The following is a 16,913-nucleotide window of genomic DNA, read 5'->3' as shown; positions in this document are numbered from 1 at the left end:
AAATGACACTTTTTCCTCGAAAATTGAAGAAGAACATTCAAGAGGCAGATTTCTAGCTTTTCAGCAAGCAAAACTTTCCATCAGGTTTCCTGAAAATTTACTCAACTCAATGGACATAATTTTTTCGGAAAGAAAAGCAAAAGGTGAAAAATATGCTTGAATATCCAAAGAATATTTCGCCCCTGACCGCCCAAGCCCTTTATGGCAGGCTTTCTGTCTCCTATGACGTCATGAGACTTCAAAGAGTGCTTGATTTTCACTCACATGATTCACTGATGAGATTTTCTTTGTGCGTGGTGCAAACTGCAAGGGGTGCAAGGCCCGGCCCCCGCCGAAGTTAGTTGGTAGCACTGCTGCTCCACGGCGTACATTTCCTACCAGCCCATAGGGTTTACATGTTAAATGGCCTGTTTTCAGCGAGCGATATCTCGGTCAACCTTTGAAGGAATCAATGGTTCTTAGTCTCAAATGATAGATCGATGAATTTTCTTTCGACAATTCCTCTACCATTTTTCACGAAACCCAGCCGATCTTCTACGGCGTACAGGGTAAAGATTTCTCTGCACGCCAGCACCCGCGATCCGCCTCTCCGGTCGTCGGCGCGCGGTCCTCGGTAGCGCAGTCGGTAGCGTATCGGGCTACGGATCCGAGGGTCGTGAGTTCGAATCCTGGGAGCGCCGCGTGATTTTGGCTAGAATTGAATGATGTAGATTCTTGAATGTTTGCATAATCAATTATTAATTGATAATTGAATGTATCTGCCCACTTATCGGCCCCTAAAACCTGTTATTTAAGGAATTTAAGAAATGATTGTCACGTGCGCGTCATGGCTGCCAACCATAAGCGTTACCATATTCTAGTTTGAACTAACTTTTTGCTAGTCCCGACCACATATAGTAGGTTTTCTAGTAGGTATACTAGAAATTCCTACCAAAGTTCGTCCTACCCGTCACTCAATATACCCTGGCAAGGCCATCTAAGTGTGGTGTGTGTGGTGTTGTGTGTATGATTGTGTGTAATGGAGTGAGTTATGTTTTTTTGTATGTAAAGCTCTAACCGTGTGTATTTTCAGTTTGGTTATTTCTTCTGGACTGCGAAAAAACTGATAGTTATTAGCAAGGCCATATATAGGGTTATTCATAAAGTACCCTTTGTGAGGAGCGGGTGTCTCGCACGGTCGTACGTTACCGACCGACCGAGGAGGGTTAGTTATTATTGTTCACTCAAATAATTGTCTAATTTTACACAAATTGAGTGAGATTAACTTAGGCACACAAATTATTCATTGACAGCATAATTTACTGGTAATCACAGATTTTTAGATCGAATGTCAACAAACAAATGATGTATAACTCGGAAGCTGATAGAGCCACAGTGCCAAGGAAAGGGGCGTTTGATGGCTCAATAGGCTATCTTTCTGATTGATTTCTCAGATTCATGAGCACGGGAACAATTTACAGTTTACACCATTTCCTCTGGTAGGTGAGCTTGAAAAAAAATGTTCTGGCATGTTATGACCTACTGTTCATTCAACCGTTGCCTAGTTCCCTGTGGGCTGTAAGTGCCTATTTACAAGCAACTTGACATGGACAAGGCCAGCAAAGTCTTTCGAAGGTGGGTAAACCATATGGGCCTTGTCTGCCCAATTGAACCATTTGCTGTAAAATGTTTTAGTTTATCTTGTATCTCCTGTCAAGTCCTAGCCAATGACATGTATAGGGTAATCATGTGGCTGTCCCGAGTTCTGTTTGCACTTTCCCCCCCCCCCCAGTTATTTACCAGTAGGCTGTGAGCATGCTGCTACTTCTTGGCTCCTCATTGGTCAAATTAAAGTGGTCTATTCGTTAGATCAATGAGAGGCCATGAAGCGCCAGGCGCCAGCAATAACTTCCTTATGTGGGGAAAACCGACAGCACGCTGATATAAAAACAGCGACCGAACAGAGCTCTGCTGACCAGTCATGCGGCCTGCAGGGGCGGTGTGCGGCTGCGCACGCTGAGCAGCCGCCACTCGGAGCTGCAGCTACTCATCTCTGAGCTGCGCACGGTGCGCGCCGCGCAGCGCGGCCTGGTGGCGGCGCAGAATCGCGCCGCGCAGGACCTGGTGCGCTGGTCGCTGCGGGACGAGAACCGCGCCGTCCAGGAGGTGGCACAGCTGCTGGCCGAGCTCACCGCCATCTACGCCGACGTGCAGACCGAGTTCAATGGTGAGCGTTCGGCCTGGCCGGGGAGTGTAGTGGCTGTACCGGGAGAGAGAGGTGACGTGGTGCCACAATGGTGATGTCTTGCCATTCTGGAATGTTTCCGACCAACTAATAACTATGTCCCCGTGCCTTGAGAGCTAGGTATGTAAAGGACGGCCATGAGGACGAAGAGACCGGCGTGTCGGGGTGTTTCGTTTCGCGTCAGGCGATTCATGTGTTGATGACTCATCGTCACGCTTTGGTACTCTCCCCTCCCCGTGCTGCCTGCCAGAACACAATAATGACCGGGCGATCATTAGCCGACGAAACGCTGCCCGGCTCGAACAATAGACCACTGGGAATGTTTAGTGTCGGTGGTCTAGAGTGAAACTCACCGGACGCTCTTTAGCTCAAGGTTGTTACTTTTTGACTGTCTATGGGATGCTTGTGATCATTTAACCCGGCGGCCGCTGGGGGGGGGGGGCATATAGTTGCCCCCCCCCTTTACTTCTGCGACGATATCGTCGCAACGCGAAGAGATAGAGAAGTGAAACTTTGCACCAGGGCTGCGGAGTCGGAGTCGGAGTCGGAGTCGGAGTCGGTCGGAGTCGACAGTTGTGACCGGAGTCGGAGTCGGAGTCGATTTTAGAAACCCGAGCCGGAGTCGGAGTCGGAGTCACCGAAAATCTGTCGACTCCGCAGCCCTGCTAGGTCTGCGGAGTCGGAGTCGGGAGTTGGAGTCGGTCGGAGTCGACAATTCTGCCCGGAGTCGGAGTCGGAGTCGGAGCTGGTTTTTGAAAGCCGGAGTCGGAGTCGAAGTCGGAGTCGCCGAAAATCCATCGACTCCGCAGCCCTGCTTTGCACACATCTTCCTGAATAACTAGCCGAGGTTGTGTCTAAATTTGGTGTCGATCCCATTTGAAATGACGTCACAGTGACGTCATAAGTGAAATTATAGATTTGCGACTCTCATATTCCTCACGATACATCAGATATATGGGACCGAATATAAAGGGTCGAACATTGGTCAGAAACCAGATGGAAGTGTAGTTAGATGTTTTAGGATGACAGCAGGTGCTGTCTAGTTCATTTACAGTTGAGTTTCATGCTCAGCGTCATCAGGCGCGGATACAAGGGGGGGGGCCATGGGGGCCATGGCCCCCCCCTTGGCCGATTTTTTTCAAAAATAAAATAAAAAGTTAAAAAGCTGAAAAGGGGCCTCCTGAAAATAAAGTGGCCGAAATCCGATGAGTTTTTTTTTTTTAACCTACCCACTTAGTTATTTCTTAGAAGACTAGCTGAGAAGACTTCTTTGTTAGAAGATTGGTAAAGCTTTTCATAACTTGGAGGTCTCTTATACTCACAGAGATGACCACTTTTACAGGGCCTCCTAACCTGCACAGAGGGCCTCCAAGCCTGCACAGATGTCCTAACAAACACAAAATCTCTTAGCCTACACAGAGGCCTCCACTCGCATCCGAACAAAGGGCCTCCTAGCCAACACAGAGGGCCTCCTAACTCACACAGAAGGTCTCCTATCCTGCACAGAGGGACTCCAAGCCTGCACAGATATCCTCTTCGCCAACACAGGACCTCTTAATCTCCACAGAGGGCCTCCACTCGCATCCACACAAAGGGTCTCCAAGTCTGTACTGAGGGCCTGCGCTCGCATCTGCACAGAGGGCCTCCTAGCTATCACAGAGGGCTTCCTAGTTCACATACAAGGCCTCCTAGCAGGGGCGGATCCAGGGGGGGCGATAGGGACTATAGCGCCCCCCCCCCCGGGCGACTTTCTCATTTTCTTTTTTTTTTGCAAAAAAAAAGCATGATAGGGGGCCCCCAAAAATAAAGTGGACGAAATCCAGGCTTAAACTTTTGGGGGTAGGTAGGGCCCCCATCGATGGGGGGCCCCCGATTCGGAATAGCCCCTCCCTTGGCAAAATGCTGGATCCGCCCCTGAGCGTCATCAGAAACGGTCCATATCGGAAAACGACAAAACTTTATGACGTCACTGTGACGTCATCTTAGGTACTACAACCACCAAACTTTCCTCAAACATTGCCTAGGTATTCATTTGAAGCTATGCCAAGTTTCACGTTCGTAGCTCATCAGGTTTCGGAGATATTTCACAAAACGTAAAGGGGGGGGCAACTTTATGCCCCCCCCCCAGCGGCTCGTGGGTTAAACGATATCATTGTTTACATCTCTTTTTTTATTGTATATGCTGCACTCGAGTTACGCCTGATGGTCCGCTTCTCGCGCTCCACCCCGGCAGCCCAGCTGAAGGCGCTCCGGTACCAGTTCGAGATGATTCTGGAGGGTGAGGAGCAGCTGGACAGCTGCCGCTCGGAACTCGCCGCCTGCGAGACCAAGGAGAGCAAGTACCGGCGCGAGCTGAAGAAGGCGGCCGCTGGCGACCGGCAGCAGGCCGAGCTCAAACTCACTGCATCCGAGAGGGCCAAGAACGCCGCGCTCAGCGAGGGTGAGCCAGTGCAGTCGAGAGTTCTCCGCACAGTCCGAAGTTCCGCAGCTTAGAGGCAACGTTCTGTGAAATACGTCACCATCTCGAACGGTTTTGCCTTTTCCGGCCATGTTATGTTAAATCCATGTCCTTTTTATATCGCTGCGCTGTATTATAAACTGACGTGTGATTCTGACTTATCCGTGTCAACAGAGTTCGACTGAGTCTGCCCCAGTATATCCCCTGCAACAGACGGGCTATGACCCGGCGAGTCATCCAGTGTTTACTGAACATGTTCCCGTGGGTGGCATATAACCGATTTTTCCAGGCGGCAGTGGCCGAGCCGATATATGGCCCAGTATATCCCCAGTCAGTGGCTAATTTATTTATCAGCGGCCGGCATATCGCCCGGCATTCACCATTTATGACACACCATTTTCTGACATATGGCCCGGCACATGCCCAGCCCATTCGAAGTTGGGTATTGGGTAAATCTTGTTGGCCCGATCTGCTCAAGTAAACAACCAGTGAATTGTGAAACGTTTTAATTTATCTTCTACGTCCTTTCCGGTCCATGCCAATGACATTTAAAGAGTAATTGCGGTATTTCATAGCCATGATTATTAGCTATGCTGACGCTAAGGACGCTAACAGGAGAGAAATCAAAATTCAAAAGAAGAAAGAAAAATGTTGGCTCCCCAGCGTAATATGGTTTTATGACATTGACCGGTATATTACTCCCGGGCATTGATCAATGACCGTTGTGTGGCCCGCCTCATCCCCCGGCAGTGACTTATGACTCGGCCGACCCCCGCAGTAACCGATATGTGACCCGGCCCATCCCCCCGCAGTGACGGATATGTGACCCGGCCCATCCCCCCGCAGTGACGGATATGTGACCCGGCCCATCCCCCCGCAGTGACGGATATGTGACCCGGCCCATCCCCCGGCAGTGACGGAGCGGACGCGGGAGAACGAGGTGGCCAAGATGGCGCGTCTGAAGCAGGGCCTGCTGACGCTCTCGGACGCCTACCTGCAGCTGGCCGAGCGGACCCAGCTGGTGTTCAGCGCGCACCGAGACATCGTCAGCGAGCTGCCCGACATCGACGCCGAGCACCTGCACGCCGCCAAATTCACCGGTACGGCCCGCGGCGGGGCCGCAGGGAGCATCAGGTGGCGCCGGCTGGACTATTTCCACTGCGCTACGCGTGCGGGGCTCGGAAGACCAATTAGCTCTTCTTTGAAGGTTCTGAAACCGATACGTGATCGAGATATCACATTTGATGAGTGTGGACTCGCGCCATTAGGGAGTTGCTAGACGGCAGCTGCGGTGTTGTATTTCTAGTGCATAGCTATGCTGCGTTCGTAATGCCGGATGTTTTTACAAAGGCCGCAATTTCACAGTGGACGGTTTATGATCTTTTTATCGGTGACGTGTCGGGGCCTGCCGGGCTGGGTGGGGGTGGGGGATCAGGAGGGGGTTGCCAAAGATACGTGGGTGGCATCTGCTCGCTATATGTCAGTCCGGTGTCAGTGACCCCGGACGACCTGTGTTTCAGGTTCCCAGCGGTGTCAGCAGCGTGTCGGCAGGGTGCGGGAGCTGCTCCGTCCGCCGGAGTCGGGAGCGGCGGCGGCGGTTGGCCGGGCAGACTCTGTGCCGCCCGAGCCGCCGCCGCCGTACGCAGCCGGCACCCCGACCCGCCGCCAAAGCGCCGCCCCCGCCCCCGCCGGGACGCCGCCCTGTCGCTGCGGCGCCGCTCAGGGGTACGTAATGCCCCCCCCCCCTCCCCAAGGGTGCACCATGCAATGTTAGTCAGCCTTGTGCTCTTTTTCATCCAGTCCGTCTGACACCCTTGTTGTGGACGCTCTGTTGATCTCTGGGCCGACATGGTTCCATTCTCTCTTGAGACAGCGATTCTATCACGACGATGTTCTTCCAGAGTTAGACCTAGGTATGCTTTCTTACCACCTGCGTTCTGGCAGGTACGGGTGGCGAAACTCCTCCATGAGTTCTGCAAGTGACTTCAGTCCATCGGCGCCGCTGGACAGTTCAGCTTCTCCGGTATATCCGGACAGCTCACCGGGGTATCCATCCGGCCCGGCGTACCCTGACGGTTCCCCTGGGTACCCGGGCGACTCCCCGGGGTACACCGGAGCCGGGCACGGGGCGGCGCCGCGCGGCCACCCGCCGGTACCGGTGCCACGCTGGCTGCCGCACGGTCACGGCGGCCACGACCCCCAGCCGGGGCTGGCCGCCGCCGTGGGCGGTCTGCAGCTGCGCTAAGCGAGCCTCTCGGCGGCAGACGACACTCAGAGAAAGCCGGTCACTGGCTGACAAGGAGGAGCCCCTGCCGCCAGTACAGAGTGCTGCTCATTGGACCGGGCATTCGGAGCGCTAGTCGGAGTGCGAGCGGACCTCGGGGTTCGGGGTTCGTCCACAGCTCAAAGGAAGTCGAAATCTTTCATTTTTATACGCATGTTTCTATACATGAAACGGTATACTGGCCGTGTCTCAGATTTCTTTATAATGTAAATGTGACTGATTGTGGAATCGATATCCACTTTGGCATGTCTGTAGGTAATTACAGACCATTTTGCATGTTTATACATTTTGATGAATTATGTTTTTGATTGTTCAATTGTACATTAATTCTCAACGTCTGTTGTGTGAGTGTATGTGAGTGTATATTTCTTTAGCCCCGTAACCTGCTTCGCAAACGATGGTATTATTTGCTTTGCTTTTGACTTGAATATTGTGTTGACAGGACACTATATGTCCTCTACAGCGTTTTTCCTGTAGTCGATGCTTTCACAACTACTTAGTCATTGTCTGTGATAGCATTTTTCAGTTTCAGTGCATCAAGCCGTGCCCGTCTCGGCTGATCTCTTGTAGCCCGCTCACTGCGTGACGTCTCAGATTGCGTCTGACGATGGGGAGTGCAGTCAGCTGTACTTTCGAAGGGTTCACACCCCAACTCGCCTCGTCCTCCCTCCTCAATAGTCAGCTGGTAGTCAGTGTTTTGATATGATATTGGTGTGCCGTAGATCGTAATGTGGCACTGCACCCTTGCGCTACCTGCTAGAGATGTTGCCTTGGAAATAAGACAAGATGTCAGCGTATGTCAACGAGTACCGTCCGTCGCAGCCTTCCCGTGGCTGTCCGTCCCGGGGACGAGCAGCGTCCTCGTCTTTCCGTGGTCGTTCCGTCCCTTTTGTCGGCGGGTTTTTCGCCCGTGGAGCCAGCGCCGTCGAGCGACCGGTAGGTGAAGTTGTCATGCCGACGGCGGAGCACGAAATCACCCGTTTTGCACCGCCGCATGTGGCGGGTGGACTGTGCACAAAGTGGAGTCGGGCTGGCTGGCTCCGATAACGCGATCCAACGCACAATTAGATCGTCCTAATGATGCGGCGATGCCGAATTGGTATACACTAGTGAAGTGTCGAGCTTCCAATACAACTGGCATTACATTCATCCGTCTTTATATGCTATTGTCCTGAAAAACTATTGTCTTCTCGGTATGTGACTATGTGATCATTTCCTTTTTGCGGGCACATAGACGACAATATTAACTACATAAACATTATTGCATTTCAACATCGAAACAAGTACGACACGATGAGGCAAACACGGGTAGCTATCACTTGGTGATGGTGGCCACCTCTACTTCTGCGGGCACCACCGGCGCCTTATCCGCGAACAGCTCGTCGTTGACGTCATAGTCCCGCATCGTGCGCCACAGCTGCCACCAGCGGCCGAACGCGCCCACGTCCAGCACGCGCTCGTGGAAGGCCAGCCGGCTGGGCCGCAGGTAGTCGCACTGGGCGGCGTGCAGCGCCGTGCCCTCCGGGTACGGCCGCTCCCAGAGCAGGCTGAGCGGGCCCAGGTTCTGCGTCTGCAGCCGGCGGTCGGCCTGCAGCTGACGCAGCCGGCGCACGTGCCGCTCGGCGGCCGGCCGGCGCAGCTGCGGCGCGATCAGACGCAGCCGGCCGTCAGCGGCCAGCAGCTGGTCAGAAAACTGCTGGTCGCCCGGACTGGTGTTCCAGGCCACCAGCAGCGTGGCAGTACCTGGCAGCCAGACAGATGGGATTATTAGGGGAGGTAGAATCAAAGGTGAACTAAAATAGTGTAAGCCAATGTCAATGCAACTTCATACCAATACTTATTATACAGGGATGTTCACAAAAAACTGACACATTTTATTTCCGAATAACGAGAGAACACTTGCCCTCAGTACGGTGATCATGGTATGGGCAAATAGAGTGGACTTCTAAGTTTGATTGAAGTTATATTTTTGGAACTTATCATTTTCGTTTCTAAGAATTTACAGCGCATTTTGCAGATGACGAGTTTTTGGAACAGTGCACGACTCAGCCCGAAACAGGAAATTATCCCCCGTTTACAGGCACGCGCCTGGAAAATTGCGACACCTCCCACCGCACTCGTCAGGAGTTTTGAAGCCCTTTGGGCCGCTGATACAGACCAGGTCACTCCCGTGAACTCACAGGAAATGGCCGGCTATGGGTGAGAGGTGATGCGCTAGATAATGTCCCATCCCCCCGTTCTCGTATGAGACCGATGATCGCGGTTACTGAACGTGGGGTGGCCAGGACGTGCCAGAACCACCGAATGGTGTAGGTGTCGGCGCATTTCCGCTTCAGCAGCTAACGGGAGCCGTTAAAAGATGGCGCGGTAACACTCTGCAGCCCTGTCAGCCTGTGACTATGATTTATGACAACAGCACTTCCATACTCACCAATCTTGGCGTTCCTTAGAAATTTGCCCTCAGTATGCCTTAATAGTATAAAAATAATCCCTCGAAAAATTAATCTGCCAAATCTTAGACGAATTCGTGAACTGGCTCAGTCTTGTTGGCAGACCGTCGCCGCGAAAGCTTCATTGTTTTTCCGCTAAATGAAATTTCGTCGTCAAGTCAAATTTCCCTATTTTAACGTTTTCTTATTTGTTTGAAAACTCCTGGTATGCTACCTAAAGGAGTTATGCACATACAAAACTTTTTCATTAGGCTTTCGAATGGCATACAAATCAAGTCTCTATGAGCTCTCACTTGTTCACAAAGTCGTTTAAAAATGTGTCAGTTTTTCGTGAACATCCCTGTATTTTCATACTGGAACAAAGCATCACTATTCACTAGCCTTCTTATTAAAGAGTTCAAAGCCAAATTGTTCAGGAACTACTAAACTTTAAAATAAACCATCAACAATGTGTTAACTGAGCATGAGTCAGCATATTTTTCACTTGCTAAATAATCAAAATTCATGTGCTATTCATATCAGCAAAAAAAAAACTCACCAGCAATGTAGACAGATGATCTCAAAGGATGGCTTTTTATGTCTTTGACTGTGTCATGGAAAACCTCAGCATAGTCCTGTCCAAGCTGCTTCCAGTATGCCCCTGAAATTACATAGGTAGGTAATATTGATGTCAAGTTACAAGCAATATGTCTGTGAATTGTGATGGTATTATATTGGCATCAATCAAATTCACACATAGGTAATACCAAAGGAAAGGTTGAGCAATGAGGGATACAGCAAAGGAAACATACATTCAGCAAGGAACAGGGACACCCAAAAGGCAGAAAAAGGAAGGATGGGGAAAAGAAGTACCTACCTACCTATTACCTAATTAAAATTCAAACCATTAAAAGTTGTGAGGTTGAAGTACAGGTTAAGAGTAAAATACTTACACTAGTACTTAACATGCAATGCAGCAATCATTTCACTTTAAGACATTAACAAAATATGAAAATCCTTTGGCAAGACATAATCAAACTCCTAAAATTTACCAATTTAAGAAGGTTTTGCTTCAAATAAATGTGGTCAATAGAAACTGCGGAGTCCATATTCAATTCCAAATTAAAATAGAAGAGATCATATAGCACAAAAACACTTAATATTTTCAGACAGCACCTCATTTAGAATTTTCTTTAGTAACATTTTTCATGCAAGCAAAATGAAAAGCAAGATGTGTTTTTATCAAAATTGTAATGCCTCCTAGAGCTGCAGATCACTCACCCCATCTCGCGAGAGGACCGTTCTTGAGCCGTGTCAATAGTTTCGACATAAGGATTATATACTAAAATGCTACCAAAATTCACAAATATATATCCATATAAATATCTAAATAGCACATCCCCACATCATCCGACACCAACTGCAGGTTGACTGTTGACTGCAGGCTGCAGGACACACTCAATATACCCTGGCAGGACACAACCACAATGAGCAGTGATGAACTTTTGTCTCTGTCGCGCGGTGAATGGAACGCAACCATATGCATTTGGCAGTTTACGTGGCGACGCACGTGTGCGATTTTGCTCTTAGGCTTATTAGATATTAGATCTTAAGCGATTGTTGTTGCGTGGCTACTGGCTAGCTTTCCCAGTACTTTCTCGAAATTATCATTCTCGGTATTCTCTTTTTGGCGCTCATCGTTGTGAATTTCTGCTGAATTCTGGCGGCGGCGGTGCTGCGCCGCGCTCGGTCCGCGTCGGTTTAGTGTCGGCCATTTTCCCACCTGGAAAATCGTGATTTGAACAAACCGGTAAGGTTCTCTGTTCTCCCCTTACTGTTACGTCTCTGTTTTGTTAATTTGCTTCTTTCTCCATCAAAAGTTTCCTTCATACTCGTTTCTTGGGTGTGCCTCCTGTGAGATCTCGTTTTTTCAACCCTCTTCGTGCGTTTGGCACGCTTTTTTCGGCGCATTTCCAACCATCTACATTCTCTAAACATGGCCCCTCCCCTGTCCCGCCCCCGCCCTCCCCTGACCCGCCCCCTCCTCGAAGATTCCTCTCCGGGCTCGCCTGGTCGAGGCTGGGAGCCGCTAGATGACGTGCCTGACGGGCAGTCGTTTATCATCCTGACTAGTCCTGATCGGTCCCTCCAGGGTCTGTCACCGTTTCGAATCAAACGAGAACTCGACTCCTTAATCGGCCCGGTTGTCACCGCAAAGGTAGTCCGATCGGGATCTCTTCTAATCCGGGTTAAAAACAAGGCTCAGGCCTCGCTGGCCCTTTCGATCCAGACTTTTCTTGGCAACGAAGTCGCCGCCAGCCCTGCCACCAAACTGAACTCGGTGGCCGGCACTGTATTTGCCCCATCACTGAAAAACATGGACGAGACGGAGCTCCTACACGAACTGCGGCCGCAGGGGGTCACCCTCGTCACTCGACTCCGCTCGCGTGGCCCCACCCCAAACCCGAGGATCAAAATCCACTTTCTGGGCCTTACCTGCCCACCGGCTATATACGCGGGATATGAAATCTTGGAGGTCAGGGAATGGGAGCCCAGCCCCCGCCTCTGCCGACAGTGCGGCAGCTTCGGCCACAACCAGACGACCTGCAGGTCAAAGCGACTGAACTGCCTGAAGTGTGGCACATCCGGCCACAAGGTCGATGAGTGCGACCGGGATCTCTACAGGTGCGGCCACTGTGGTGGCCCGCACCCAGCCTGGGATCGGATGTGCCCCGCATGGGAGTACCAAAAAAATAAGCTCAAAGCCAAGCTGGCGCCACCACCCCCGCCCCCACCGTTCCCGCCGAGTTCCTACTCGGAGTCAGGTGCCTCTGAATATCCGGCGCTCTCGCCCTCTCCACGCAGGGCCTCACTCACGGACACCGTACCGAGTCGCGAAAACCCGCCGGTCCAGAGTCGCACCCCGAAAGCCCCTGTCCGTCGACAGCTGAGCGCGCCCGAGGCTGTGGAGACCCCCGCGTCTGAGCCGGAGCGGGTGACTGAATCGCCCCTCAGCCCGGACGGAAAGCAGACGGAGACGTCGGCCGGTCCTCCGGCTGTCAACCCGGGACAGGCGCAGTGCGACCGCGGCGACGACGAATCGGTTCCAAACAGCACCGGCAACATGGTGATGGAGTCATGGGTCGACAGTATCGTGGACACAGGGGCGGACTCAGACGTTTCTGACACAGAGACCGTCTCTACAATCGTGGGTCCGGTGGCCTCTCCGCCCGCCGACTTAGAGACGGATGAGGCCGCCCCAGCGGCGAGCCAGGATGTAAACGCAGACACTCAGCATCCGCGAGCCACGACACGCGCCCCGTCCCCAACCCCGTCAGAGGGGATGAAGACCAGAGCCGCAGCGGCGGCTGCTCGTGAAAAATCTGTTTAACACTCAACACACATAAAACATGCATCGATCTGATGAATTCGTCCTCCAGTGGAACACTTCCTCTCTAGTGAGCCACTGGGGCGAATTCAAGAACTATATATTGAATAAAAAACCGTTGATAGCCGCCATTCAGGAGACCCATTTTCTGGACTCAGATTCCTCTAATTACAACTTTAACATACGTGGATATACTTTATATACAAATAACGTAAATGAAAAACCCCGCCGAGGCGGCTCGGCCCTTTATATTGCTAATAACCTCTTGCACCACGAAATTCAGCTCCGCACCACGCTTAACGCGGTCGCAGCTCAAGTCAAAATAGCGCAACATGACCTTGCCATCCTTTCCCTGTACCTTTCCCCAAGCCACCGCTTTTCCTCCTCTGAACTCCGCCAATTGTTTGTCCAGCTTCCCCACCCCTGCCTAATACTAGGAGATTTTAATGCCCACCACAGATCCTGGGGCTCAACAACGAACAACGCGCGCGGAACACTAATTGATAAGATAATGGATTCACTTGATCTCATTTGCATTAACAACCGCACACCCACTTTCACCAGACGCAACCAAGGTCAAGTCATACACTCCGTCATCGACTTGGCCTTCACAGACACTAACACCGCGACACTTTTCACTCAACACGTCGGAGATGATACACTGTTTAGCGACCATTATCCCATTCACTATCAACTTAATGTCCCTTCAGGACAAGCCAATTTTACATTTCTTCCTCGTTGGAACTTTAAGAAAGCTGATTGGGCCTCCTTTCAAAAACATATAGATGAACACACTCCCACCCCTCCCCCTGACATCAACACCTTTTTAAACGTGATTCTCGCTGCTGCTCACCAAAATATTCCCCATACCCACCCCCCACGTGAAAACAAAGCTGCCCCTTGGTGGAACGCTGACTGCAATCGAGCTGTAGCTCTGCGGAAGCGTGCCTTACGAGTCTTTAACAAATGTATTTGCGATTACCATGAAAATGCCCTCCGGAAGGCCCGATATGATGCTTCACAAATAATACTTAAAGCAAAACAAGAAGGATGGCACTCCTTCTCTAACAGCTTTAATAGATTTACTCCCCTTTCTAAAATCTGGTCGCTAATTAGAGTTTTTTTCGACAAGGCGCAGCACAACTTACAAAATTCCTCATCTCTACATTAACAACACCCACTACACCACTCCCCTTCAAGTTGCGACACAATTCGCCCAACATTACGCACGAATATCTTCTGCTCAACAATACACACAAGTACAACATGACAGCTTTAACACAACACTCGACACCCTCTCCTTCGACTCAGCAAATACTGAAAATTATAACAAGCACTTTGACTTGTTCGAACTTAGACACGCCATATCTCGATGTGGTGAAACGTCGGTAGGGCCGGATCAGATAGCCTATCCTTTCTTCAAAAACCTTTCTGAATCCGGCCTTGAAAACCTTTTGATAGTAATCAATAATCTATGGGAAAACAATTTGTACCCCGAGAGCTGGAGAAACAGTACCATCGTCCCCATCCTTAAACCCTCCAAACCACCCTCCTCCCCCTCTAGTTATAGACCTATATCCCTAACCAGTTGCGCTGCTAAATTGACAGAACATATGGTCAATGGACGGATTAGGGCATATCTAGAAGGTAACTACCTCCTCTCTCCACATCAAACAGGATTTAGGTCCGGCCGCTCCACGGCAGACAATATAGTCCACCTCATTGATGACATCCAGAAGGGCTTCCAAAATGACATGTATACATTTGCAGTTTTCATTGATTTTCAAAACGCCTTTGATAAAGTAAATAAACAAGCCCTTCTGATCAAACTTCATAAGACAGGTATTCGCGGTCACATGGCCCATTATATCTCTAATTTACTCAAAGATAGAACATTTAACGTACGATGCGGTAACACATTTTCTCCCAATCTTAATCAGGATCATGGCCTCCCTCAGGGCAGTGTCCTCTCCCCAACCCTCTTCCTTATTATGATTAACGACCTTTTTCAAAACCCACCTAGTAGCCTTAAGCATTCTGTTTTTGCCGATGATGTGGCCATTTGGGTAACGCGAAGAAACATTGACTCGGCTTTTGCCTCCGTTCAAAACGCAATGGAGGATATTCATAGCTGGTGCGATAAATGGGGCCTAGTCTTGTCGCCCAGCAAAACAGTAGCACTTATATTCTCCCATAAGTCCCGTTTTAAATTTGATACCGAACTTAAAGTAAAGAACCAAACTATCAAATACGTTAAAACGTTCAAATACCTCGGCATCACACTAGATAGTAGACTCTCCTTTAAACATCACTTTGAAGACGTTAAAATGCGTTGCACTAGGCGCCTCAACATACTTAAGTGTATAGCAGGAAAGGATTGGGGTGCTGATCGCAGCACCCTCCTTAACCTATACACTTCCCTAATCCGTCCTATCCTGGATTACAACAGTTTTCTATTTGATGATATAGCTTCTAATCAGATCGAATCACTTCAAGTTATACAAAATAAGGCCCTGCGTATAGTTACAGGAGCCCAATGCACCACAAATATCAAGGCTCTCCACGCAGAATGTAATATTCCTCTTCTCTCTCACCGCCGTAAACTCCAACTCCTTCGCTTCTATGCGCGCACTTTCTTGTCCCCTTATTCGCCTTCGCACCGCATTGTCTCCAAGCGATATACGGACGACCCTCCCACAACGGCCCAACTCAAATACCCGATAATCGCCTATCGCATAGAAAGGACACTCAGTGATTTCCAGTTGGATTTTCCATCTATTTTTCATCGGCCACCCATCTCTTCTTTCTTTCTGCCAGCCATAGAGAATATTGCATTCCTGTACGCAGAGGCAAAATCAAAAGTCACAAAAGAAGAAAGCATTCAACTTTTCTATGAGCATCAAGAAGAACATAAAGACTATGCATACATATATACAGATGGTTCAGTTTGTGACGGGAGGACGGCAGCCGCTGTCACATCTGACCATCATAACAAAACAAGTAGGCTACACGACGACCATAGCATATTTAGTGCTGAGTTGATAGCCATTCACTCAGCACTCAAATATGTCTCATCGAAAAACATAGAAAAGGCTGTGATCTGCACAGACTCAGCTTCATCGGTAAAGGCAATAGCTCACAGAAAAATGGAAAAAAACGAAATCGTTTATAAAATAAAAAAGATGATTATTGGCTTTACCGATGAAAACAAACACGTCATTCTCCTGTGGATTCCGTCCCACGTTGGAATACAGGGGAATGAAAAAGCGGACAAGCTAGCCAAAGAAGGTCTTCATCTCCCATCTCGAAATCATCTCGCTCTCCCCCTTCCGGATTTTCTGTCTTCGCTCTTCCGTGCCTTCCAGAGATACCGCCAAAAATGCTGGATAGATGATCATACACCACATCTCTTCTCCATTAAACCGAAACTTTGCCATTTCTACTCTTCCCATCAAAACACAAGGATCAAAGAGAGAGTCCTAGCCAGGCTCCGGCTCGGCCACACACAACTCACCCACAACTACATCCTGGACAGAGCACCTCCACCCATATGTCACCACTGCCGCGACCACCCACGCTACACCATCTCACACTTCCTCCTCCACTGCCCACACCTACACCAACACCGCAGACATATAGTACAATACATTAACACACATGGACTCTCTCTCGACCTTCCGACTCTCCTGGGCGACACTCATCCGGATATCCACGACCTTCTGTTCGTCTTTCTCGCCGACGCTCGGATCATCAAGAGCCTTTAGCGTGTTAGGGCCGCGGCTGCCGCCCCTAAAACGCTAATCAGAGCCCTCGTCTCCCGGCTCACCCCCAAACTCACACATTAATTAATCGCGGTTACAGGGCTTTTTCCCTCGCGCCGTTTTGGCTTAGGTGCGAGGTTTTTGCCCTTTGCGTTAGGCGTCGGGTTTTTTATTATTTAGGACTTTTTCTCCCGACCATTACACCCCACAACAAGGCCCCGCCGGGGGGCTGGAGCCTAGAAGGTCTTATACCTTCTGTCAGTGCGATGAAAGCTTCCCGGCTCCATTACACTGACACCAGCTCACAAGTGTTCATGCCTATTATGCCTATTATGTATTGTTAATAAAAGTCATTCCCACTGTTGTGTT

The 16,913-nt window shown here is 50.1% G+C and overlaps 2 protein-coding genes across 8 annotated transcripts; one reads left to right on the top strand and one right to left on the bottom strand.

The window, feature by feature from the left end:
• Positions 1-981: 981 nt before the first annotated feature.
• LOC122378997 (protein diaphanous homolog 1-like) lies at positions 982-8,115 on the top strand. Of its 7 annotated transcripts, none has more exons than XM_043360791.1 (7): positions 982-1,023; positions 1,483-1,614; positions 1,974-2,206; positions 4,458-4,664; positions 5,597-5,782; positions 6,203-6,407; positions 6,627-8,115. In XM_043360791.1, the coding sequence occupies exons 2-7, from the start codon at positions 1,586-1,588 to the stop codon at positions 6,925-6,927; spliced, it is 1,161 nt and encodes a 386-aa protein (XP_043216726.1). In that variant the 5' UTR covers positions 982-1,023; positions 1,483-1,585; the 3' UTR covers positions 6,928-8,115. The 7 variants fall into 7 exon arrangements, with proteins under 7 accessions (XP_043216726.1, XP_043216729.1, XP_043216728.1 ...); XM_043360793.1 differs by having other exon boundaries at positions 985-1,011; XM_043360789.1 differs by having other exon boundaries at positions 1,005-1,023; positions 1,434-1,614.
• Positions 8,116-8,213: 98 nt separating this feature from the next.
• LOC122378998 (mitochondrial import inner membrane translocase subunit Tim29-like) lies at positions 8,214-10,891 on the bottom strand. Its single transcript, XM_043360797.1, has 3 exons — positions 10,677-10,891; positions 9,955-10,056; positions 8,214-8,709 (listed from the first exon to the last, which is right to left on the bottom strand). Exons 1-3 carry the CDS (start codon positions 10,723-10,725, stop codon positions 8,282-8,284), a joined length of 579 nt encoding a protein of 192 aa, XP_043216732.1. The 5' UTR covers positions 10,726-10,891; the 3' UTR covers positions 8,214-8,281.
• Between the last annotated feature and the right edge of the window lie 6,022 nt (positions 10,892-16,913).

Source organism: Amphibalanus amphitrite, unplaced genomic scaffold, assembly GCF_019059575.1.
Source record: "Amphibalanus amphitrite isolate SeventyFive unplaced genomic scaffold, NRLGWU_Aamphi_draft 000069F_arrow, whole genome shotgun sequence".
NCBI lineage: Eukaryota > Metazoa > Arthropoda > Thecostraca > Balanomorpha > Balanidae > Amphibalanus > Amphibalanus amphitrite.
This window is presented reverse-complemented; position numbering and strand designations above follow the sequence as displayed.